Source organism: Apus apus, chromosome 3 (genome assembly GCF_020740795.1).
Source record: "Apus apus isolate bApuApu2 chromosome 3, bApuApu2.pri.cur, whole genome shotgun sequence".
In the NCBI taxonomy this organism is placed as follows: Eukaryota; Metazoa; Chordata; class Aves; order Apodiformes; family Apodidae; genus Apus; species Apus apus.
Genome location: NC_067284.1, coordinates 86,598,780 through 86,623,674, shown reverse-complemented (window position 1 = coordinate 86,623,674; position 24,895 = coordinate 86,598,780). Strand labels below are relative to the sequence as shown.

At 36.0% G+C, this 24,895-nt stretch overlaps 1 protein-coding gene across 6 annotated transcripts in view; it reads right to left on the bottom strand.

Annotated features, from left to right (window-relative positions):
- Positions 1 to 24,895, bottom strand: part of SIPA1L2 (signal induced proliferation associated 1 like 2) — a 121,939-nt gene that overhangs the window by 17,556 nt on the left and 79,488 nt on the right. For 4 of the 6 annotated variants that reach the window (XM_051614066.1, XM_051614069.1, XM_051614071.1 and 1 more), the window contains 8 exons: positions 18,796 to 19,053; positions 15,210 to 15,293; positions 13,647 to 13,750; positions 13,131 to 13,237; positions 10,074 to 10,462; positions 6,198 to 6,422; positions 3,525 to 3,678; positions 512 to 731 (listed from right to left, as the gene is read on the bottom strand). In XM_051614066.1, the coding sequence (XP_051470026.1) occupies positions 512 to 731; positions 3,525 to 3,678; positions 6,198 to 6,422; positions 10,074 to 10,462; positions 13,131 to 13,237; positions 13,647 to 13,750; positions 15,210 to 15,293; positions 18,796 to 19,053 (1,541 nt within the window). The remainder of the gene's footprint in view (positions 1 to 511; positions 732 to 3,524; positions 3,679 to 6,197; positions 6,423 to 10,073; positions 10,463 to 13,130; positions 13,238 to 13,646; positions 13,751 to 15,209; positions 15,294 to 18,795; positions 19,054 to 24,895) is intronic. The other 2 variants (XM_051614068.1, XM_051614070.1) reach the window with 1 other exon arrangement.

Here is a 24,895-nt window from a genome sequence, read left to right as displayed (position 1 = left end):
AAGTATCAGTGAATTCAGTTTTGAAATTGGAGATGACAACAACTATTGCACATTTCTTTTTAAGATGTCACTAAAAAGATAATCTAAATAGAAGATGTGCCATTTAGCTATTATTTTGAATATATTAGTGAATATTTCAGTAATTCAAATGTTTAAAAAAACAAACAAATAATAACAGTTTGGCCTAATTAGGTAATCACTGGGAAATAAAATGATAACAAGAAATATCTTCAGACAAATGTTTGTTGCCTACCACTGGCCTAATGAAAATTTTTTGGGAAGTGAATACTGTCTCCAAACACGATAAATCTGAACTGATCACTAAGGCAAGCATAAGCATTTACTGTGGATCAAATCTGCTTTTACTAGGATATCTAGATAATCATTTGATATGTCATAATTTCACCTTAAAAGTAAAATCTAACTTCATATTTGATTACTTGATTGAGTTAATTATAAATATTATTAAATATTATTGCTGAAGTCAGCAATGACAGTGACAATCACTTACTTCTCAGATTTCCCATTCCAGGAGTCAGGCTCATTCTGGGAGGTAATGTGCTGTGATACGGTGGAGTAGTGCTGAACAAGATATCATTTGGCAAGGCCTGGTCCAGCATTGAACTTCGAGAGCTAGCATAGGAAGATCCTCTTCGATTGCTACATATACTCTCATCAGATAGGGTACGGTAAAGTGTCCTCCTTGGAGAAAGGTTTCCATATAACGAAAACTAAATATCAAAAGATGAAGATATAAGCACACGTGTTACTGGTTCAAATAATTCACACAATCATATCCTATCATCAGTGCTTGGGAGTATTTTCTGGGCAGGCATTCTGGAATTCTTGAACTAATACAGAAGATCAGAGATTTGTTCCACCATATCAGATCTACTGTGGTCTCAAAAGAGTTAAAGAACAGGATTTTCATACTTCCTCTTGATATTTTGGAAGAGATAACCATGAATTTTATCGGATACTGTATAGTTTTATTAATTCTGAAATGTTAAATGAAACCTCCATAGACTTATGACAGCAATGTTTTCCAGAAATGTATATAAGGTTACCAACTTTGGTAACATGTATTTAAGACCGTACATAGAACAGTTTGATTTTAATTTGAAATGACTACACTTTAATGTTAAACATTCTGAACTGATATATGGTGCAATATAATTCATTGGACAATAAAAGTTACTTGAGACACTGCATCTCTCTAGAGATCACAAAAGAGGCTTAGAAAGAGCATAATAGAGTTCAGTGAAAACTGTTTATGCATTTCAAAAAGTTACTTAAACCACAAGCCCAGTATCTACAGTAAAACAAGATGTTAATGTAACATAAAACTGGGCCATTCCCCTTCATAAGTCATTCTTCAGCACTGCAAATCCAGTTATTCTACACATCTACAAATGTTAGTTTTGTCCTTAATTATTTTAACTGGTTTGTCCTGCATATAACAACTTAATGCTGTTTCTTGTTTTCTTTGCAATTCATTATGAGTTGCACATTTCCTATGTATGCTTAAGAACAGTAGCTTTTTAAAACGGTGACTATAGCATAGAAAGATATCTACATTGCTATACTTCTGACAAAACTTGCTCACTGATGAATACTTCTAAAACGAAAGCACAGAAAAATTCCATCACACCACAAGACACAGTTTTTACTTAAATACACTTCATAGTGCTAGCTCAGGAAAGCATTCATCCTTATGATAATATAAAATATGCTAAATGTTGAAGTGTTTAACTGTGTCCCAGAGAAAACTGAGGGGAGAAAATATTCAAATTCAAATCTAGAGATTTGTTCTAGAGATTTGCTTGGAACAGATGTGTGCAGTGGCAATCAACGTCATCCAAAACTTTGTTTTAACATATACATAAAATGATCACAATAAACATGAGCAGCACCCCTGAATGAATGGATAGAAGACATACACAGCATCATTAAATAAATGGATATATATGGTTATCTTCTATAAGCAGTGGTTAAATGACATGAAAAGACCCTGAGCTTAATTAGGGACTATATTGGGCAGAGGGTTAAAAGCCTTCACCCTCGGAATTGAAGGGTCTCCAATCCTCTTTCCTGCACTCAAGACTCCCAGCAAGCATCCTGCTGCAATTCCTGGCTGTTACTCAAGTCTCCTCAACCTTATGCTGCATCTTCTATCTAAAAAGGTTGTTCACTAGCTATCCAAACATGTTCAATGCTAATTGTTGGGGCTTTACAGAGTTTCCTTTCAGAGTGTGAGAAAAATTAAACATTACCTAGAGGAATCACTATTCCCTGATTTAAGAAGAAGGTAAAACCAAACCAAACATGTGATTTGCATCTGTAGAATCTTACATATGCAGGAAATTCCTTTCTGGCTTCACTGTCAAAGACAACTGACTCATCTATACCAAGATTAATATCCTCTATGAATCTATAATCAAATACTGGATACTGCCAAGTCCTACGGCTGGGAAATCCCCTGCAAGTCAGGGCCTTCCCACCTAGTGGCTTTTGTTTGGGTGTCTTGGGAGGAGAAGAGGATAGAAGTAATTTATTTCAGGACAGCTACATCTCCTCACTTCTTGTTGTTTCTTATTTAGGTAGCCAGAAACATTGACAGCTCTTGAAATCATCACAGAAAACCAATTATTGGATCAATCATAAATCACAAAAACCTCTACGACATTATTCATGAGAATTCAAACACATATAATGCATACTTAACATACTGCATGTTAAAAATATTTATTATCTGAATTTTAAATTCATCTCTGCACTTAGAGGATTCCCACGTGCTACTTTTGTTCAGACATGATGATTATGCTATTTAGCACATTGTATAAACACAGTGGGTTAAGAGAGCATTGAGCTCTTACCAAGGTGTGACAATTACCTCAAGTAATTTAATCGCTTTGTGCTTTATTCCACATTAAGCACAGAATTTAGAAGCATGCATATCTTGGGGAGCAGTGAATTTTAGCGTTTTCATCCAGTTTTTGTGAACTTTTAAATATCACTGATTGTCTTCATACTATAAAGATAAAAGTATGCTTTCCAGAAGCACTGGCAGCCTTTTGAGCAGTTGCAACTGATACTGACATGAAATTGTGATTCACACTTCAAACAAAATTCTTGGTATCAAAAGGCAGCAGAAGGTGCACTACTTTTATTCCTATGCTTTAATATAACGAGATATATAAATTTAGGCATCCAACCTTGAAAATGTAGCTTTCAACATTTGAAAATTTAAGTTGCTCAACCTGCATCTGTCTCCGCTCAAGCTAAGCAAAGATATACTTAAACAAATACTGTATTTCATACATAATAATCAAACTAGATATATTTTTTTTTATTGTGGGAAACTGTATTTTGGGACTCATGATCAGTATTTATAGCATTCCTATGGAATATACTTAGCTTGGAGAAAATGATACTGCCTTCTCTATAGCAATTTTGGGACTACCAGAAATTAACTTCTAAGGTAACTGTATCTGAGATACATAAAGCCAAAGAAAGTAGTTTACCTTTCTTCTGCCCTCTTCCATAGACAGGCTGTCTGGTAACATCAACTTCAGAAAATCTTCTTTGGACAAGACTTGCTGGCTTTCCACATCAGCATTCCTCACTGAAGTCTGGAGTGGACTCGATGCAGACACAGCATCAATATCATCATACACTCTGTTGAAACAATCGGTGTTTTTAGCAAGAATTGCAATAGTACTCTTGTTTTTGAAAAACTGCATTATTTTTCTGCCACAAAGTAAAAATTATTAGAATTAACTCCCGACACAGCATGCACTTATTTAGAACATTTTTTTTTTTACTATTTTATATTCATGAATCTGTGGTTCCAAAATAATATTCTTAAACCACTGAAAAATCAGATTTCGGGATTCTAAAGAACAATTTATAAAAGCATAATTTGGTTTGCCTCTATTTTTTGCACACCACACTTTTCTATTGTTTAAGCTGCATTTATATTAATGTTTCCAATAGTTCCACACAAAATATTGTAACTTTTACTTCCTTAGCAAATAAGAAAATCAATACCTCACAGTTCGCTGTTGTATCCAGCTTCACAACCTGGCAAAATGACTGTGGTCATCAATGCCAATTTTTTGAAGTGTATTGGTAATTGACTGTGCCATGTGCCAAGTGTGTTTTATTATCAGCAACTTCATAAAGCTCTAAGTAAACTAGCTGTCTTCCTTATTTAGTCAACAAGACTGTCAAACTCAATTATTATCCTTCAGCTTCCTGCCAGTGAGAGGGAGAGTTTTAACAGTTTTACTCTGAAAAAGCAATTGAAAGACCTAGAGGTTCCAATCACACAGAGCATACATTTGAAACCATTACTTACTGCCAAGCACAGTATAATCAGTGACTCTCTTCAGCACAAAGAAAACAAGCTTTGCTATGGCAAAGTGTACTTCTCAGTGAATTATATGCTATACTGGCACAACATTGAGCAAGTGACCTGATTTTCATCATTACTGGTAATTAGAGATGTTATTTTATTTCTATAAAATTATTCTCAGAGACATATTTCCTCTCTGTGATGTACAGAAAGCTTTCCTAGAAAGAAAGAGGTAAAGCAATGCCACGGAAAATTCTGAAAATATTTTCTGATATATCAAGTGCTTCCATATGCAAACAACATTTCTTAGATAGAAGTAGCTCTTGAAGATACTTTTCCGAATTGCTGTGGTTTCAGTTTAAATACTGTGATTCATTATGCAATTTTGTTTTATGGGTTCCATGCAAAATAATTAGTTTCAGGAGTTCATCGGCTTCAAAATGCAAAAACTTGGGACAATCAGTGAAGTTACCACTTCCTAAGGGTAAATACTACTACAACTGAAAAATTTAAGCAATTCAAACATTGGGGTGGGGAAGAAGGAAAGCAGCACGTGTGAAATAACACAAAGAAACAAATAAACAGGACAGAAAGGCAGTAACATCTTCTAGTTTTGAAATTAGGAATTTCAGCACTTAACCTCAAGCTCATATTTCATAGTACATATATTTTAGCTTGTATTTTTAAGTATTAATCTTGCCATAAATATGCACATATATGTGATATACTAGATGCAATTAAGCTGTTCCCATTAAGCACAGAGAAAACCCATATTTAACATTTGAAAATTAGGTACTGCCTTTCATCTTGTCAATTCATCAAGATATAAAGGGCTGACTATGTTTTATTGAGAGGAAGACCTTAATGGATTATGCACAAAACGAAAGCAAGGAAGTTATCTGAGAACATGATTTTGAAGGTAACAGGAATTTAAAGGTTAGTTTTAAATGGCAGGTTCAAATGTTAGTTATTATTGCTGCAGGACTTGGAAAGTATCAACTCTATCTATATTTAATATCATGCATCTTTCCCTTTGAATGCAAGTGTTTCTTTGACCTAAGAATACATTTCTCATGAGCTACTCATGTGTTCAGCTTTATATACAGATGTTTGCTAGAACTGCTCTGAATATTTTTCTCTAAATGTCATTTGTTAGAAAAATCTGTAGTTTTATTGAAGCCTGCATATTTTGCAGAGTTTTGTGAAAAGAGGGTCAGTTATATATCCACACTTCAACTATTTTCATGGAGTCCTAACTACCAATTCACACCTGTTCATTAAAAACAGTCAGAAAAAGATACCAAAGCAGCACTGAAATACCTCAACTGGCACTATTTTATTATAATTACCTACCATATATTGTGGATACATTTATGGTCCTGTCTCTCATCTGTAATGTACTAGTTGACGTAATAGGCAACAAGGTAGTAAGGTTCGTTATAGAAATGGCGTAAGATAAGCTTTTTTCAACTAACTGAAGTTCCTAAAGATTCATAGAAAAGGTCTTTAAGACCTTAATGAAATTGTACCTTCCCAATTGTTTCTGAAAGTTTTAAAACAGAAATTCAGAATGTCTGACATAGCCATATGTTTTTGGCTTCAATTTCAGAAACTCCTGTCACTTCGCTTCCTTTGACACATGGGAAAAAGATGCAGCTGGACAGAAAGAGAGAACAGAGTATTCTGTGCAGTTATTGTATTTTTTAAGATACCTTTGATCCAGAAAAAAATCCCAAGTATTTAAAAGCAAAACAGAATTTGCAATTTTCAATTTTCTATGCTATTGTAAAGTTAATTTTCATTACCCATCCCCACTCCCGAAGTCAAATAAAGTTCTTACTCATGGCATTCAGAAACTTCAGCTTCTTCAGGTGTAGGACTTCCTTCTGATTTTTTCCATCCAATGACATATTTACTCACTGCTCCTTGTCTGTGGTATGGTTTTGAAACTGACCCAGGAATCTGTTGACCACTATTCTGTGACACTATATAGACTTTGGAGGTATCGAGGGAGCCACTCTTTTTGGAGCAATGTGTCGATGGGCTTCCTGAATGATGTGACCCACTAAAAAGGCAAAGAAAACACAGAAAAGAATAAATGATATCTGCTACACAGTAACAGATCAGAAACGTTTCTCCTGGTATGCAGGTGCAATTCTTATTGTTGAGTTTTTCTCACAGTTCAAATCAAGGTAGCAATATCTGTACAGTAATTTTCTCCATACCAGCAGCATATACATTAAAGCTCTTTGAGAACAGAATTGTTTAAGTTTCTAAAGCAAATAATGTACATAATTCAACTTGATGAAATGCTAATATAAACTGATATGAAATAAAATTAGAAGACTAAGTTAAACACATATATATAGAATCCGTGCACGCAATTTTAAATAAATATGTACACACACATTATTAATAGTATAACTCAATTTACACCAAGAACTACATTGGGAATCACCCCAAATATCTCTCTAATTATAAAACTTCTGTGCTTTTCCACTTCATGATCATTTTGCCAGCTCACGCTGTGTCTTTCATTCAGTACCATTGAGAATTCAATATTAGCAGAAGTAAATTTCAGTTAAACAAAAACAGTCCCCTGGATAATTTTAATAGCCTGTTTTATTATGAATAATTGCACCAGTAGGCACTAAGGAAACCTTTTATTGAAGACTCTCAAAATTATTTAAAATTAACTGAAGCAAACACTTCTTCTTTAAATAAATTTCTTCTTTTCATCTTGGAGGTGAAGTAGGCAAAGCATTTAGAAACCAAATGCCTTGCTTTAAAATCAGAGGCGAACCTGAAGCAGAAGTTCCTAACTTTTGTTCTTGGTTTATGAATGCCATTCACAGTGCTATCTTTTCATTTAATCCCCAAAGCATTGGATTAAATCACAGTGGTCCAGAAGGTGTTGCTGGAACTGTAACAGACATGGCTACTTTGCTGCCCATGCAGTCAAATACAAGCAAGGCAACATGTACAGGTATCATTAGATCAAATGAAAATGATGTGGCATACTGTGGAATAAAGTTCAATCATTAAGGCAATGGATTAGTAATGCTGATCACAGCTAATAAGTGCATTTAATCTTAAAACAAATTTATTTTCTCTCCTCTCCACCCTCTGCCCTACCCCTCACCCCAAAAAGTAGAAACAAGATTATGAGGTTTCGGGGGAAACAAAATAATGCGAAGGATGTTAAAAGTTTTTTTTCTTGCCATCCTTGAAAATATGCAAATAATATATAAAGATATAGTGAATAAAATAATTCAGTTACAAAACCCTGAAATCTAAGGATGAAGCAAACATTTAAGCACAATGTAAAATGCTATCAGATCAACAACAAGAACATTATCCGGAGGATTCTAAACTTCCTTTTGCACCTAAATTTAAGAAAAATTGAACATCCAACCTCATTTTGTTGGTTTTAAGTAAGGGCACGTATTTGAAATTAAGAAATAAAATGCCTATGAAAGCCTGGTTTTAGATAATGTTCAATGCAATGGTTGGAATAAACAGTATATATTTCTAGGATCCAAAAGATGTTCTGTGAAAGAAACAAAGCAAAACTATGGGCAATGGAGCCAAGTTGTTTCAGCTACAGTAACATGAAGGTACTTAATAATTCATGAGCATAATTAATATAAAATAGGAGAGATAAAATGTTGTTCACAGCTCCAGTCAATCATGCAGTCTGAGATGCTGTTCCCACAGTAGGTTTATTTCTGTAAATCTTTCTGGGACACTATAGTTTTTTATCTGATGATGTCAGAGAATCGGGCCAGTATCTTTCAAACAACCAATATCTTTCCTGTGCATTGCACTCTATCTATTCAACAAACTGATTACAATTTTAATAAGGAAATGTTGCATTTCTAAATCAATGACATTCCAAGACTCTGTGGGCTTGATTCTTGAAGTCTTACACTCTTTAGCTACAGCAGAACAAGTTTACTATTTAATATTTGTAAAAAAATTTTGAATGAATGCCTCAATAATGTTAGAATTTCATTATTATTGATTATGAAGAAATACAAACTCAGTGTCTGACCAGTTAGAAAACATATATAGAAAACATAGAAAATGCATGCTTATACGTTGACTCAACTTACTTATGTCTATTTGAACAAGTCAGTGTTGCAGTATCACAGCTATAAAATTAGGTATTTTTTAATACTGTATGCCTGTGGGTGCTGCATAGGTGACGCCAGCTTTTAAACACAACTAGCAAATTATTCATCACTCCAACATTACTTGAAGGATATGTAGGCAATGTTAAACAAAACAACTGGGTCACATATCAGAAGTTTGACACTTTCCTATAGCAAAGGATTTGGCACACAAATTAGAAGGCAATTGTTTGAAAACACTGCTCCTGCCAAAGTGGAAATGGGCAAACCTAATGCGAGTCATCATCTCAATAACAATTACTACTTTGGAAATACCTAGGTAAACTCACTTAAAATCTATATGCTTAAAAAAAAAAGAAAAAAAAAAAGAAAAAAAAAATCCAGAAAATGTTTATTACATAGAAGTGAGCAGCAGATTACTTAATGGCTGCCTGGCACTTTAAATACAACAGCTGCCACACAAAGTGCTGAGAATACATATTCTATCCATTAGACATCTATTTCAGCTCATTATGGTGAAGTCCTAGAAACACAGAGCTTATTTTTAGCACTTTAGAAGTTGCAAAATATAAAAATAAATCTCAACATACACAAAGCAGAGTAAATCTGGAGCTTCTGCCTTATCACAAGGGTAGTGAAAGCTTAATCATGAAAGCATTTACTTAGTTTTCACAATAGTCTATTCAATATATATATAACATACATTTCATATATATTGAATATATATATATTTCATACTATCTTCTATAACTTGTTAAAAAAAAACCATCTAAAAATCAGAGTAAGTATACAAGACTAATTCACTCATGTGAAGCACACAAATAAATGAGATATAAGGTATTATTTGGTTATTTTCCTGTGCCAATTGACATTGAAAACAGCGAAGTCAGAGGGGAAGAACAATTTCCTTCCATACTTTACACAGTAAAAACCCTAACACACAGACCAAAGTTTCAACTTCAAAGTCACCATAAAATGGAAATTGGGAGATAAAGGCAACCAGCTGTAAAAGTGTAATTTCAAAGTTTGCTTTACAACAGATGTACCATGCACACATTCCATTGCTAACAAAAAGAAGAGCTGAAAATAGAATGAAAATTCAGTTCAACAAACAAAATTGTAAAGCCTACATCACAAAAATCTAAATTAGGGGGAATGATATGCAATGCCATTTCAATATATGCAAAAATTGTCCATCACTATACGGAAAAATTGTCCATTGCAATTTTTCTCATTTCCCTCAGCATTAACTCCCAGGTAATACATTACACTGCACTAAAAAAATTATAGTAAATAAGTTATAAGTGCAAACTTCACTTTTACACAGGGATGTTTCCCAACTTAAAAAAAATAAGCAGTGTGCCCGAGGTCACATATAAAATCTCCATCAGATCTGGGAGCAGGGCTAGCTATGCTTTTAGGCATGTAAAATTGCCTAAAATTTGCTCATAGAGGAATTGAAATATGAGAAAAAAAAAAATCACTTGAGCACACTTTCAAAGAAAGGAAAGAAAACAACACTGAAAAAGAGTTCTTTGTAGGTTAGTCTAAAAACTATAATCCCCAATTTGTAAGAAACATACCTGGAATGAGAGGAGATTTCACTTAGGTCTCCCATACTGCCTTCAGCTGTGTGACTGGTAGAAATAGCAGCAGCATAGCTGTGAACAGCATAGATTTTAGCTGGATCATCATCTGGCCCGGGAGTTTCAGACGACTCGGTCCACTGCTCAGTACGACAATGTACGCCAGACCTGCTGCCAGCAAGATGCAAAGGGGCCAGAAGAGGAGCAGGCATGCAGGGAGCTGTATCAATTCCACTGTCAGTAGAAGCCCCTTTTATGTATGTTAATCCCAGAAGCTCAGGATCCATCAGATCTCCAGAACCAAAGTGTTTTTCATCACTGTTGCTGGATGTATTACTAGACAGGGTGTTGCTGCTTGAGTGGCTTGAACAGCTTTTATCTCCAATCTTGATAGTGAGAAAACAAAAAAAGACCCCCCTCAAGTTAAATAGCTAAATATTTATTTTTACATAAATTACTGAATTTGTGCCATTCAAAGACCATTTTATTATTTTTTTACAATATCATAGAATATAACTGCAAAATATGAAAAGAGCTAATTATACCACCAGCTTCTGCAAAACGAATTACACAACTGGCTAGACATATTAAAGGTTCATGCCACTGCATATAAAAAGGCTCTAGTTCCATCTTCTGTGGCAAATCCTAGGATCACACTTGAATTTTCTGATTATAGCACCTGCTTAACATCCATAAAATTGTATTTCTGAACAGATAAAATCAGCATTTGATAAAGCTAGAAGCACTGATAATTATTTGTTTCAATAAGTTCTACTGCAAATCTGAAAAACACTGAAGACTGAATTATCCTTGGCTTTTTCTCAGTGTGGGTGAAATATGGATTGAATACAATTGCATGTGTGGCTAGTTAAATTGAAGCCAATTGGGATGTGTGTATACCAGATGAAAGAAACTTAAATCACAGTGCCTTAAGCTAAGCTCACGCATTTGAGTCAATAAAGTTGGGGGAAAGTTGTTGGTTTTTTTTAAAGAAAATTTTACTGAGAGTTGGATTAACTTATCTGAGTAGCAGAGCAGCCAGAATAAGGGCAGATGGACTGCTATTAGGTAGAACTTAAGTATGACGGGTGACTAACTTTTTTACTAGATGTCTCTCCCAGCAGATGTGTATAGCCATAGCTCTTCCTCACACATTAGTTAGACAGGGCAGCCTTTCCAGAAATGACAGTTTTATTCCACATGGAAATTCAAAGGCCTTGAAATCTCAGAAAATTATTTCAGAAAAAAAGGAGGGGTTATATTTGCATTAATTCCAACCTCTATAAGACAGCTGTCACCTTAAAAACAATGGAACAATTGATGAAAATACAATTGATGGAAATTCTTCTGGGAATAGTGACTTGGAGAAAGGTGTCTGGAGAAAAGGCATGTCACTTCTTACTGTAAATGTAAAATGGAACCAAAGTGGAAAGAAGCAGGGTGGGGGTAGGGACAGGGATGACACCAAAAAAAGCTCAAAGGCATAAAATTAGCCTCAGAGGACATATAGCGTGTATGAACCTTCCCAAAAATTTCCTGTATGCTGCTGAACATATATGCTTAGGCACTTTCCTGAACCTCCAAGCAGCAGAGAATCTGGAAAACAGCTCTTGATACAGACATCTTGAACTGCTCAAAGTTCACTATGACCATAGCTTGGGATCATTTACACATTTCCTTGAGCTAGAAGACACTATTGCAGGAAAGCTCAGCATGGCCCTAATTGTTGCATGTTGTTAAAGACTGTCATGGAGCAAAATTAAAAAAAAAACAAACCACAAAGCAAATATAAAACAAAGCAAAACAAAAAAAATATTATTCCAGAAGAACAAAGAGAGCTAAAAGATAGCCAGTGCCCCTCCTTCTTCCCCCAAGTTAAACCTGATGAAAAGACAGCATAGATTTCTTTGTCTCATGGTTAAATGTTTTACAGAGTTCTTGTACATTAGTTGTAGTCCTCAGCATGAAATTCACTGGCAGGCATATGGCAAATTGAGCTGAACTAAAAGGGAACACACAGAGAACATTACAAGGTCCTTTATAAGATGGTGACCATTTTTTTTTTCTGTTTTACAGCACCTAACAACAAAATAGCCTCATTTTATTAGTATTGTCTTTATAATAACACTGGGTCTTGCTTTGTATAACATAGTTCTTTTGCACCTGCAGTACACATATGCATATGCAGCAAACACAAGCATAAGCTCATTATGAAATTTTCTGTTCAGATTTGCACCATCCTAAAAGCATGAGAGCTGCTATCAGCATAAACCTGTCTTTGAAGTTAAGTAAACTCAGTGTTTAACTTTGGTATCGGTGCTCTGTTTAATCGTGATTGCTACATATACTGAATCTAGCTTTCTACAAATTTGGCTTAAGGTAAAAGAAAGCGTTTTTGTCTTCATGTGCATAGTTTGATAGTACCTTTTTTCAAGAAGTATGAAGCTAGATTCTCATAAGGTATTAATGTACATGAGAAATTGGCCTCATATTCTTACCAATATAAGTCTATAAATAGAGTACTAATTCTTGCTCCATATAGCAGGTTTTTCCATGTAACAAACAAACAAACAAAAAAAATAAGACCATGCTTATCATTAATGTACCTTCCATCACTAAGTCATTGAGGATTTTGCCATTACTGAAGACAAGCCACTAAACTAGAAATTCATTCAGCATCCCCAACATACAATTGTTAATAATTATAGTACATGGGTATTTCATGTGACATGACAAGTGGTATGATGAACATAATTACTTTTTTAAAAGGATATGAACTACTTCACATATTAAGCAAGCCAGTATGAATGAAGCTATAAATACACATTTTATCTCCTCGATGCCCCAGAACCAAGCTCTCTTGGAGTTCTTAGTTTATAAATAAAGATTAAGCATACTCGATTCAGACCACATCTAGATAAGCATAATTTTGGCTCCCAAAACACACAAGTGATTTTGATAAATTACTAAAATGTATTTTTTTTTAAGTCCAGGGTAAGGGGTTTTCTTCTTTTTTTTTTTGAGATTCAAACGACATCCAAGTAAAAGACTTACATGTGAAAGTTTGTTTGGTGACTCCTTGCCACTGCCTTCTTTCTGTAAAGCCCGTTCTTTATAGGAGCTCAGGACTTTGGTCGATGGTGCATGCCACTTGGTTTCTGCTATAAATAATTGTGTTTTAATGTCTGAATGCTAAAAACATGAGTATACTGTACAAAGGAAAAAGGTACATGCTTAGCATCAGGTTTCAAACCTGTACACCCTTTGGAATTAGCAATATATATTTCTGCAGAATTTCCTAAGACCTAGTTTTTCAATGATAACTCATTGAAAGTCAATTTTCATTTTTCATCATTCGTGAGGCTTTCGGAAGTTCCAGAGTAGTTTGTTCTAAGTATTATCAAAATATCCCCCACCATATTCTGTTAGACTGTCTGTAACAGTCCCTGCTTTCACTGTTATTTCACACGTTCTTTGTGTATCAAACCCCTACATCAGAAATTGGCTGCACTTCAACAGGCACTGCATTGCAAAGGACAGTTGTTTTTAATATACAAACGGTTTTATTACCAGAATGTCTAGTTCCTTCCAAAGCTTCCTCTCGTTCTCTGCCTCCTTCACACTCTAGTGAGCCTGAACCTTGGTGGTGTTCATGGAGCAAAGGGGACTGGCACCTTGTAATGTAAGCAAAAAAACCAGTTAACTGATGAACAACACTTTTTACTCTTCAAAGCAAATATTCTGTAAGTGATTTGTTTAAACAATCATCATCTCCCACACCAAGCAAGCATAGCAACACTTCCAAATACTGCATGGAAATATTTACATGCAATTTTTTCAAAAGCACACCAGTATATCTTTAGTGTGAACAGACCAAGAAGACACTGAACTTTAAGAAGAAATGCATTCTTGGGGCTATATATTCAAAGGTTTTTGCAACAGAGAATGTATGTATACAGTAATGTATGCTTAACTGCTTTATGAACTAAGCCCACAGAAAGTACCTTTATAATTTTGCAGGTTTTCACATTCAGATTATGTAAGCTATTACCAAATACATTGCTTTGTATTGCATTGCAAAACTTAAATTATTTCACAAAGCAGCACATGCAACACAAGGTTCAACTGTGCTGGAAAAATTACATAAGATGCATTTTCATGCATTTACTGTCCAAATAATTGCTACAGTTTTATTTGAATTATTAGCATCTATTTAGCTGCCAGAGGTTTCAGTAAGTATTCTGCAATTCCTTGAGGAGCCTCCAAGATATTACAAATATATCTGCTACACAGAACATCTTATTCACAAACATTCATGCCAAAGCAATGTCAAAGTTTCAATGCTTTCAATATTTGCATTTTTTTCTGAGAAGTAGCTTCTGAAAGCCAAGTGGCCAGTCTGGAATGCTTTTATATTATGCTATGTAGACACTGCCATAACTCAACATTTTATAACAGGAGTGTTCTTGACAGCTGTATTTATACAACAAAGTGATACAATTAAAGTAATTTAGAACATATGTCTCACATAATAGTTATTATAACATGGGCAGTATCTTGAGGTGGTCTTTTATACACAGATAGCTAACTTTGGAACTTCAGCACCAAAGGATTAAAAGGAATAAGAAAGTACCATCTCTATCCCACAACAGCCTTTTAAGGAGATGAGACCTCTGAAAGAGTGCTACTTTTTTGAGGAGAGATGTTAGGGAAGGGATGCCACTGGAATAAGCACAGTAGGAAATACAACCTTTGAAGACCATAAAGGCAATGATTTAATCAAATATCCTTCCACTGAAGCAAAAGGAGGAGATATTATTACTTTACTCTAGTTCTGAGTTACTACCTCATTTTTGGCCTATTTCTGGGAAAGCAAACCTAAAAACTTCTTCTTATTTACCTGAATTGTAAAATAACAATTTGGTCCTAAAGAACTAAAGCTGTATGGCTTTAGGATTGTATTGGCATACTTGTTACATTAAAGATCATTAAACCTGTACATCTAAAAATACACTAACAGAGTGTGCAAATAAATCTGCGATACAGAACATCCACGTAAATCTTGCTTCAAAAAGAAGATGTATGGGAGTTATAGTAAGATTTAAAAGAAAATAATTTAAAAATCACCAATACCCATCATATCCCACTTGCTGTCTCCACTGGCTGCTCCCACTGGGTCCAGGGTCGCTGGAGGAGGACTGGTTGCTTGGAGAACTTCTGTAATGTTGACTAGAGTCAGTAACAGTGCACTTAAGTATTTCTGGGATTTCAGATTTGAAATGAGCTGTTTCTTTTATAAAATACATTCATTTTTACAATTAACGCAGAGCAGTATGAGCACTTAATTACATTCATCTTGGGAATTTACAATTTTATCTTAATTTCATAAAACTTAAACTAGTATTTTTAGAAGTATAGTATTTATTTCATCAATAATAAGGTATTTCCTACTGACTACATAAAAAGGCACAAAAAAAGAAAAATGAAGTGCTAAATCCTATTTTCATTACATCTAACTTTACTTCTGAACAAGTGGAATTACTTAGGAGTCAGGGCAGCTGGATTAGGTCTCTAAATTTACATGTGAGAAGCTCTCACAAAATTGGAATATATGCAAAGCAACTAACAAAAATTTCAAAATAGTAATTTAAAGAAGTTAATACCAGTACTTTTTTATTTTACTGATTCTTTGACACAAAGGAGCAATAATAAAACATTTTCGTTAATAGTATTTTGTATTTATTATTTAAACTTTGGAGTCTCATGTTTAACAATGTCTTTAATTACTCCTCTTGGATTTCCAGATCACTGAAATACAATCCTCACATTTGGTTTTGATCACCCTTTTATCCTTAGCTTCTGTACATATCAGTCCATAAGTAAAATACAATTTCCCTCAGTGGTATTACCTTGAATTCCTCATATTTCCCTTTGTGATATTTATTTTTTTTGCTTAAAGGCTAAGTGTAGAAATTACTGTATGTAGCCAAGGAAGAGGTGAAAAGAGGTAGTTTTGGATTTATGCACAACACTCACCCAAGGACACGACTTTCAATAAGCAACTTTACTGTTCAGCTTAAAAGATTTTAAAGACATCAGCTATCATATTTTGTCTAACAGTGAAACATACAATAAGTAGCCAGTGTAGAGCTTAACTTTTCAGCCTGTCTCTTTCTGATGAGCATTGACAGGACTGCGTCTTTCTCAATCAAGTGAATTAAGTCTATAGGCTACAGTTGAACTCAGCTGTGTATTCTTCCTTCCTACCACAAAGAACTTTGCATTTCTTGTGCAGTTTAAGTAAAACAGCGTTAAGGAATGGGCAAGGTATGAACCTATGTGTTTCCAGCCTCCAGACTGATGTTTAGCACATTGTCTTCAAAACCGGGACATTGGTTTGTACTATAACAGCCTGAGGAATGTCTAGATCCCAAGCCTCCCATTTTCTGGGCAAGTGTCTAGCCATTAGACTCCTAAACAAAAGGTGGCAACAAAAGGAGAACCACAGAAATCCAGTCAGTGAATGCCTCACACAGTTCCTTGACAGAAGAGTAGAAGATGCTTGCTCTCAGGAATGGAACCCAGACTGCAGGTGAAAGGATGCACCTGCCTACAAGAGTGACTCAAGGATGAAAGTACACAGAGACTTCTTGGTGAGAAAACCACAGAGTGAGTCTGACTGAAGCATCACTCTTAGGCACTCACTATGAACAGCTGTCACAGAATTATGCATTTTGTTAAAATAGAAGTAGAGCTCAAGGATGTCCTTGTATTTCTTAGCTACTAATTAGACAAAACTCCTTGATCAACACAAAAGCATTTGGATTGCTTTCTTAAAGCACTTAACTCTCTTCAGGAACTGTAATAGAAGCACAAGTGTTCAGGTCCCAGATTCTAATTTCACTCCAGGGACTGGGGCCCTAACTTTTACATGTCACAGTAGTCGCACTTTTGCTGCTTATGTCTTTTACCATATCTAACCCACATTTCTGTTGCTTCCCCCTCTTTTTATCTCTAAAAGCAACCATTTTATCACTGACTTCAATGTTAGCTCATTTTAAGATTAGTTGCTGTAACTTCCCTGTTTTATCAACCTGCTTTTCCCTGTCTGCACTCTTCAACTTGTCTAAATTTATATTGGATCTCTGACTCTCTAAAATGTATTTATCATTTTCCTAGCCTGGGTATGTATTCTCACCCTTGCAAGACTTCCTATAAGTACTACTCAAACTTACTTCAAACTCTTTTGTTTTAAGCCCATCTCTCTGCCAAGCCATCAACTATGCTTCTTCCCATGTGGAAAGACCTTGCCAGTTGGGTACCCTTCTTTTCAGGTTTCAAGACCCACACGTCATTGTTCATAACTTTTCTCTCTTGTCATTATTTATACTCTGTACCATGTCTTCCCCACAATAGCACTTCTGCATGGCACTTGGTTTAAGTGATATAGGAATTTCTTCATGACAAGAGACAGACTCTGCCTTAGCTTTTTTTTTTTTCCAAATGCTTCACTGTGTTATGCGAAGCACAACTTATATTTGCAAAGTTTTTTGGAAATTAGCAGTATGCCAGAAAGCTTTCATTTTTATTTATTTTTTCTGTATTGGCATACTGTGAGCTTAATCAAGCTCCATAAATCCTGAAGTATTTGTACACATTTGATTCATCATCTCTGTATGCTAGATGTTACTGAGAATTTCAGTTACAAGACGTTAGGAAAAGCTTAAGCCCTATAATCATATATACATGCTTATAGAAATGCATGTCTCCTTTTTTCAGGGGGTGAGGAGGGGGGTAGGATAGAAGGAGAATACAAATGAACAAACGGTCATAACTGGGCATCTGCCTTGCCCAGACTATCATATAGACATATTTTCAAATAAGTATGCATTTCCAACAATGTAAAAAGTAATTACTATTTTTCTTACTAAATAACATAGTGTAGTAATAAGCGGTATTTCATTATTTCATCCAGATTTTTTTAAAGCTATTTAAGACTAGTATCCTAATCTTTCATATCAATTAGATATTTTTAACACACAGGATTTTTTTCCTGGGAAATCAGAATTCCATCACCCCATGGAAAAAGGGCATAAGCTGAAGTAACTGCAAACAATTAAGGACAGAGTTATGCTCATGACATATGGTTTCCCTAAATAAGTCAAAGGTCAAATGTATTTACAAATTTTTAACTTTTAAAATAAAATTTTGTCTGATGAAGAATTATGATTAAATTAGTATAGAGCCAACATTTAGGGATACCATACCATCATCTAAGAGGTGTTATATATGCAAACCACAAGCTCTACTTTATTTATGTAAAAGCAAAGCAAAGCATAAGGAGTGGTAATGAGTTACAGAACACACTGAAACTATGCTAATAGCTTGGTAATGTGATTAAATAATTCATTCTTAAAGGAATGAGTTAATAATATTTACACTCATTAATTGTTTAAATAGGGTCCTAGAAGGTGGGGGACAGGACATTGTTTAGATTAAAAAGTCACAAGGCAGTTTCCCACTTCACTGATTTGGGATTAAGGGGAAAGGTCAGCTGTCCTCAGTGGCTGGATTCTCCGTACAGTCCACTTCCCTCAAGTTGAGGGAAATGGGTTCAGTGTTCTCTTTAATACAACCTCAGAATTAGTTTTAGAGAGTAGATACATTTAAAGCAAGGCACATTAGGAAAATGACAGGCATTATAGGGAGAGCATATCACCTGGCACCATCTGGCAGTTTTCTATCGAAGGAAGTGCTGCGAGGAATGGCTGTCTGAGCCTGCTGGAGAAGCTGCTGGCACTGCAATCTGTCAGATGTTCCTAGGATTGGAGAGGCACGAGAGAGAGGCTGCCCAGCGGGAGTCGGCACCCGATGCCAAGTGGTATTCCTTCTGAAAGGGGTTTTATACTCACATGGGGTGCCTTCACTGTCAAGTTTGTATTCCACCATGGGTATACGACAAAGTTCTGAACAACCCCTGCAGGACAAATAAAAATGCTGATCAGTCCCACTGGTGGGAACAGAAAAAGAAATCTTGCATTCTACAGTCAGAAGTAGAGGTATGTTTTTCCTCCAGGTGCCCAAAGGTGTTCATATAGCATTGCACAATCCTTTGAATGCTTCAAAAATATCATGTTCAGTTGGCAGGAAACATTTAAAAATGAAGAATTTGTTCTCATGTTCCTGAAAATTTTGGAACTCTCTCCTTGCCCATCAAAAAGGAGAAAATATTAAGCTTTTATAAACTAACCTGCAGCTTGAAATTTCCGTAATGAAAACTAGCAGGAAAAGCTTTCAAAAGTCAGAAAACAACAAGTTCTTCTGTAACAGCTTTAGTTTGTTTAAATTTCACAAATACAAATAATTTCTTCATGTAAAAATTTACATATCCAAAATTACAAAAAATATTTGTTGTTTTGTACCAAACTAAACGTTTCTTAGCGGTATTGAGCACTTTCCATTTGAATTGCACCTTGTCCCCACGGAATAACAGAGCATATACACTGTAATGCAACTGGTTAAGTGGGATCTAAACATTTTTCTTTATGTTTTCAAATATATTTTTTTTAATCTCTCCCTTCTTGGGGGTCTCTATGCCGGGAAGAGAAATGTGGAAGTGGAAGGAAGAGACAAATCAGAAACAGTCTGGTTTACAACCTCTGCTTGAAGCTTACAGTGTGGTTTAATACTAACAGCATTAGTAGCAAGTTTAAGCTCACGTAAAAGCATCCCCAAAAGGTCAGACTGCCTGTGGGATATCTGCTGTAGACTCAGCCTGGACTTGAACTAAGGTTTACTGTTTCAGAAATTAGTTAACAGAAGCTGCATACCCACTTTCAGCAAGTATTTTGTATTCTCATATACTGTCTCCATTATTTGTCTGATAGGCAATGCATACTAAATTAACATCTATAGAGAAAACACCCTAAGTAATTCTAATGCAATGCATTAAGTTTAAGTAGGAAATAGGGAAAATTTGCTTCTCTGTCTCAACTACAGTTCTGCTCTATCCCTTGAGATGAGTCTTGATCAAGCCTTGCTTTTTGTTGAAAACTCAACATTTACCGTTGCCAAGAAAATTAAAATCACCTACAGAAAGTGTAATGGAATGTGTGTACAGTGTTTACAGTCTTAATCCCGAAAACACTTCAGCACAAATGACTTAACACAAATGCACAGTTCAAATAAATTTTATAGATTCTTATACATCAAATTACTGTGCACCAAAGCTTTTGAACCAAACCTCAAACGAACATTTTGTCAGTTCAGGTAAAAAAAAAAAAAAAAAAAAAAAAAAAAAAAAAAAAAAAAGATACTATACAAATACTATGTTGTTCAAGGCTGTTGAAAAGAAGATGAAGAAGATGGGTCTGCAACTGTAGCTGTTACATTCTAGACACACTGTATGTGCTCAGTCTGATCCAGCCAAGTGGTCTGGACTGATGAATTTTGTGGTACTAAACAGGCAAACTGTTTATCCTGTAGCATTAAATCTCAGTCCCTGCTGGCACTCAGGCACATAAAAAATGTAAAGAAGAACTAAAACATAGAGGATAAGGCATTGAGAGTGGAAATTAGTAGGCAATGTAGGATAACCATTATGAAGATGAGCTTAAGAGGGGTCACCAGAATGCTGCAAAACAACTCAGAATTCCTGTTTTTCCAAGGTAATTCTTTGCTCAGAAATATCAGTATTAAATGCACCAGTAAAATTTCACACCTGTAAACTGCTGACAAATCATAGCTGGTTAAACAGGAAGCATCAGAGAATTTTACAATGATATTCTGATTTTAGCTTCCCTGTGGAGGTAAACCCACCCCATTAGTCTCCTCCCAGAGACAAGGAACATAGACACAGAGAAACCGATGTTATATAATTATCAATTAATATCAAAAGCTTTATTTGATATATCTATAGCCTTCCCCTGCACTGAAAATGTCCCAGTTATTCAGACCACTACTTCAAGAAAAACAAATAGAAGATGCTTATACAATGGTGTTTCAGCTTGTCAGGGGTTATAGCAATGCTGCACACTCCGCCTTGCTGTCTTAAGTACAATGAATTTAAGGAATGCTGTCAAAATACAAGTAAAGTCCAAGTTTAAATATTCTTTTCTTTGAAAACTATATTGGGAAGAATAAAGTTCCAAACAATGCATAAAAAGTGTCAGAAAGCCATTTATATATATTTTTTAAAAACAACAGAAGTGTCATTTCCTTTTATACAGAAGGAAACCATAATGTTTTGGTTATTTAGAGAAGAGACAGAGTATATGCTGCATGACATTCAAGATGGGTATGAGGGGAGCCCATACATTATGCCTAAATTTTGTTGTTTAGGCAGAAGAAGTGGGAGAGGCTTCACAGTGAAGGAGAGAGCTAAAAGGTCTTACTGTGTCACTGATATTCTACTAGGACTTGTACTACACTTCAAATGTTACAGCCTAGGTTAAAATCTCTGGTGCTAATCAGATTTCATTTTTGCCAAGAGTCTCCATAAGGCTAAAACACAGATCCACAGAAGGAGTCATATGCACTAATAATGTTACTGCCATAAATAGAGTAATTATGGCAGTAAAAAAGTTAATAATTTTTAAACTTATTTTTTGTTGCATAAAGAGAATTAACTTTTCAAGTGATACGGCTTCCAAAAACACAATTATTTTTTCTTACTAGTTATTTCAGTTGCCTTTAAAAAAAATAATAATCTAGATTTTTCAGGTTTACAGCTTTCTTAGGTTAGTAGTAGGGGTTGCAATGAAAAGCTTTGGTATATCAAAACTCTACTTTTACAACCAAAAGTTCAATTTCAAGTTTTTCTGCTCTAAGCTGCCTTGAGTGTTGTTAGTCTGGCAGTATCCTGCCAGCAGTTCTGGACCTGACTTCTTTCCAGCTCAGAAGCCTTAATTAAAAAAAATAATAAATGAAATCATCTGAAGGCCCTATGAACTATCCCCTCGGCTTATGGCAAACACCCTTGAGAGAAGATTTTAATTCCTCCATGCAGTAAACCCTTCTGCTTTCTAAAAGCACTTTTCTAAACTTTCTATTCTCTGCTGGTTATCTCTTACTTTAAAAAAACCCTAAAAACATAATTGTCTAATAAGAGCAGAGTCATTTAAAAGGAAAAAGCATCAGGACTGGAAAATACAGGAAGTCATTGCACCTAACTTATTTCTAAAGAAGAGTTGGCAAAGCCCAAGTGTATAAAACAACCTCAAAAGAAATGCAGCAGTACTTAATAGCAGCCCATAGGCAGTTTCAGTTATAAGAACTGAAATGTTTTTTCAAAATTACCTACAACAGTAGGAAAAAAGTCTTTCACTTTTTCAGATCAACAGGTGGAAACTACATCTCTTACAGTGGTTGTACTTGGGCTACTGTTCTTGCTTGAAGTTTTGTTCAGTTTCTAAACTTTCCAGAAATTGTTTCTTAAAAGGCTTCTTTCTATATATAATGGTAGTTGAACTGAGACTGACATATCAAAGTTTCAACATAGCAAGTAAGATTCTAGCAGAATCTTCAGTGTAACGTGGATTTAGAAGTACCTGATTTCCTTGACTGGATCTGAGTGATTGATATAGTGTCTTTGAGCAGTATCGTGACACCACGAGTGAAAGCAAATTAGCATGAATATAATTATTCTCCTGTGTATAATTCCAGCTACTGCAATGCAGTACGAGGTAATACAGACAAAAACAGAAGGACAAACCAACAATTCTGAAGGGAAAGACATAACATAGGAACAAATATGAAACAAGGATATTTAGTCAGATGTGAATATGCTGACCATCATGTTTACTCTAATACGGCTTTGTAATTTGAAGAATTTATTTTTTAATAGCATTTTCTTTTTTATACCTAAATATCAGCCTGGTACCATGTAAATAATGATCTCTGAATTTGTGCATGATTATTTTATTGCTGGAGCAAAATGAAAACAGCAGGAGCTTTGTCTCAGGTTCATCCTTGGGAAGATGCAGGGAACTACAGGCCTATCAGCCTGACCACAGTGGCTGGCAAGATTATGGAACAGATCATCCTGAGAGTCATCAAGCGACACATAGAAGACAACCAGGGCATCAGGTCCAGCCAACATAGGTTTACAAAAGGAAGGTCCTGCCTGATTAATCTCATCTCCTTCTATGACTGGGTCACCTACCTAGTGGATATGGGGACAGCTGTCATGTTATCTACCTTGACTTCAGCAAGGTCATTGACAGTCTCCCACAGCATCCTCCTGGAAAAGACAGCAATCCACCGCTTGGACAGGTGCACCCTTCGCTGGATTAAAAACTGGTTGGATGACTGGGCCCAGAGAGTGATGGTGAATGGAGCTGCATCCAGCTGGTGTCTGGTGACCAGTGGTGTCCCCCAGGGATCAGTATTGGCCTCATCTCATTCAACATCTTTATTGGTGACTTGGATGTGGGGAATGAGTCCACCCTCAGTAAATTCACAAATGACACCAAGTTGGGGGGCAGTGCCGATCTGCCAGAGGGCAGGAAGAAGCTGCAGGAGGACGTGGACAGGCTGGGTCGATGGGCCAAGGCCAATGGCATGAAATTCAACAAGACCAAGTTCAGGGTCCTGCATCTTGGCCACAACAACCCTAGGCAGTACTAGGGGCTGGGGGAAGAGTGGCTGGAGAGCAGCCTGGCAGAGAGGGACCTGGGCGTACTGGTTGACAACCAGTGGAACGTGAGCCAGCAGTGGCCCAGGTGGCCCGGAAGGCCAATGGCAACCTGGCTTCTATCAGGAATAGTGTGGCCAGCAGGAGTAGGGTTGTAATTTTCCCTGTACACAGCACTGGTGAGGCCTCACCTCGAGTACTGTGTCCAGTTCTGGGCCCCTCACTTCAAGAAGGATATTGAGGTGCTGGAGCAGGTCCAGAGGAGAGCAACGAGGCTGGGGAAAGGACTAGAGGGAAACTCTTACAGGCATAGGCTGAGTGAGCTGGGGTTGTTTAGCCTGGAGAGGAGGAGACTCAGGGGGGACCTTATCACTCTGTTCAGCTTCCTGAAGGGAGGTTGTAGTCGGGTGGGGGCTGGGCTCTTTTTCCAGGTAACTAGCAAAAAGACAAGAGGGCACGGCCTGAAGCTGCACCAGAAGAGGTTTAGGTTGGATATTAGGAAACACTTCCTTATGGAGAGGATGATTAGACATTGGAATAGACTTTCCAGGGAAGTTGTGGAGGCACCATCCCTGGATGTGTTCAAGGAAAGGCTTGATGTGGCATTTAGTGCCATGGTCTAGCCAATGTGGTGGTGTTAGCCCATAGACTGGACTTGATCATCTTAAATGTCTTTTCCAGCCTTGGTGATTCTGTGATTAATTTTACAGGACACTACATGAAAGGCCTTATTCCATGACTGCTTCTGTATGTACTGGTACCAAGACTACAGGTAGATGGATCTACATTAAGTAATGTAACACATATATTGAGCAGAATATCTCTCTGTAATGTCCTAACCACTCTGTAACATTCCTTTGTAAGTGCCTTCAACATTCAAAAGAATTTATTTTCATGATGAATTAAATGTAAGAAAGTTTGCAGCAAAAAAATAAATTCACTGTTAATGGTTCATTGCTCACATGTTCAGCTTTGTTCTTTTTCTTTTAAAATATAAAAGGCTGATGGACTGAGGGTATTTGTAGGGAAGCTAACAGGGAAAATTCAACTTAAGAACTTGATTAATCTCTGCTTCAGCTGGTATTTTTGCAATAGTCTGAAACGGCTTTGAAAACACCCTTGAACTTGAAACTCATTCTCATTTGAAGCGTATAATTCCCAAGACACTCCATGGCACTTATGGAGT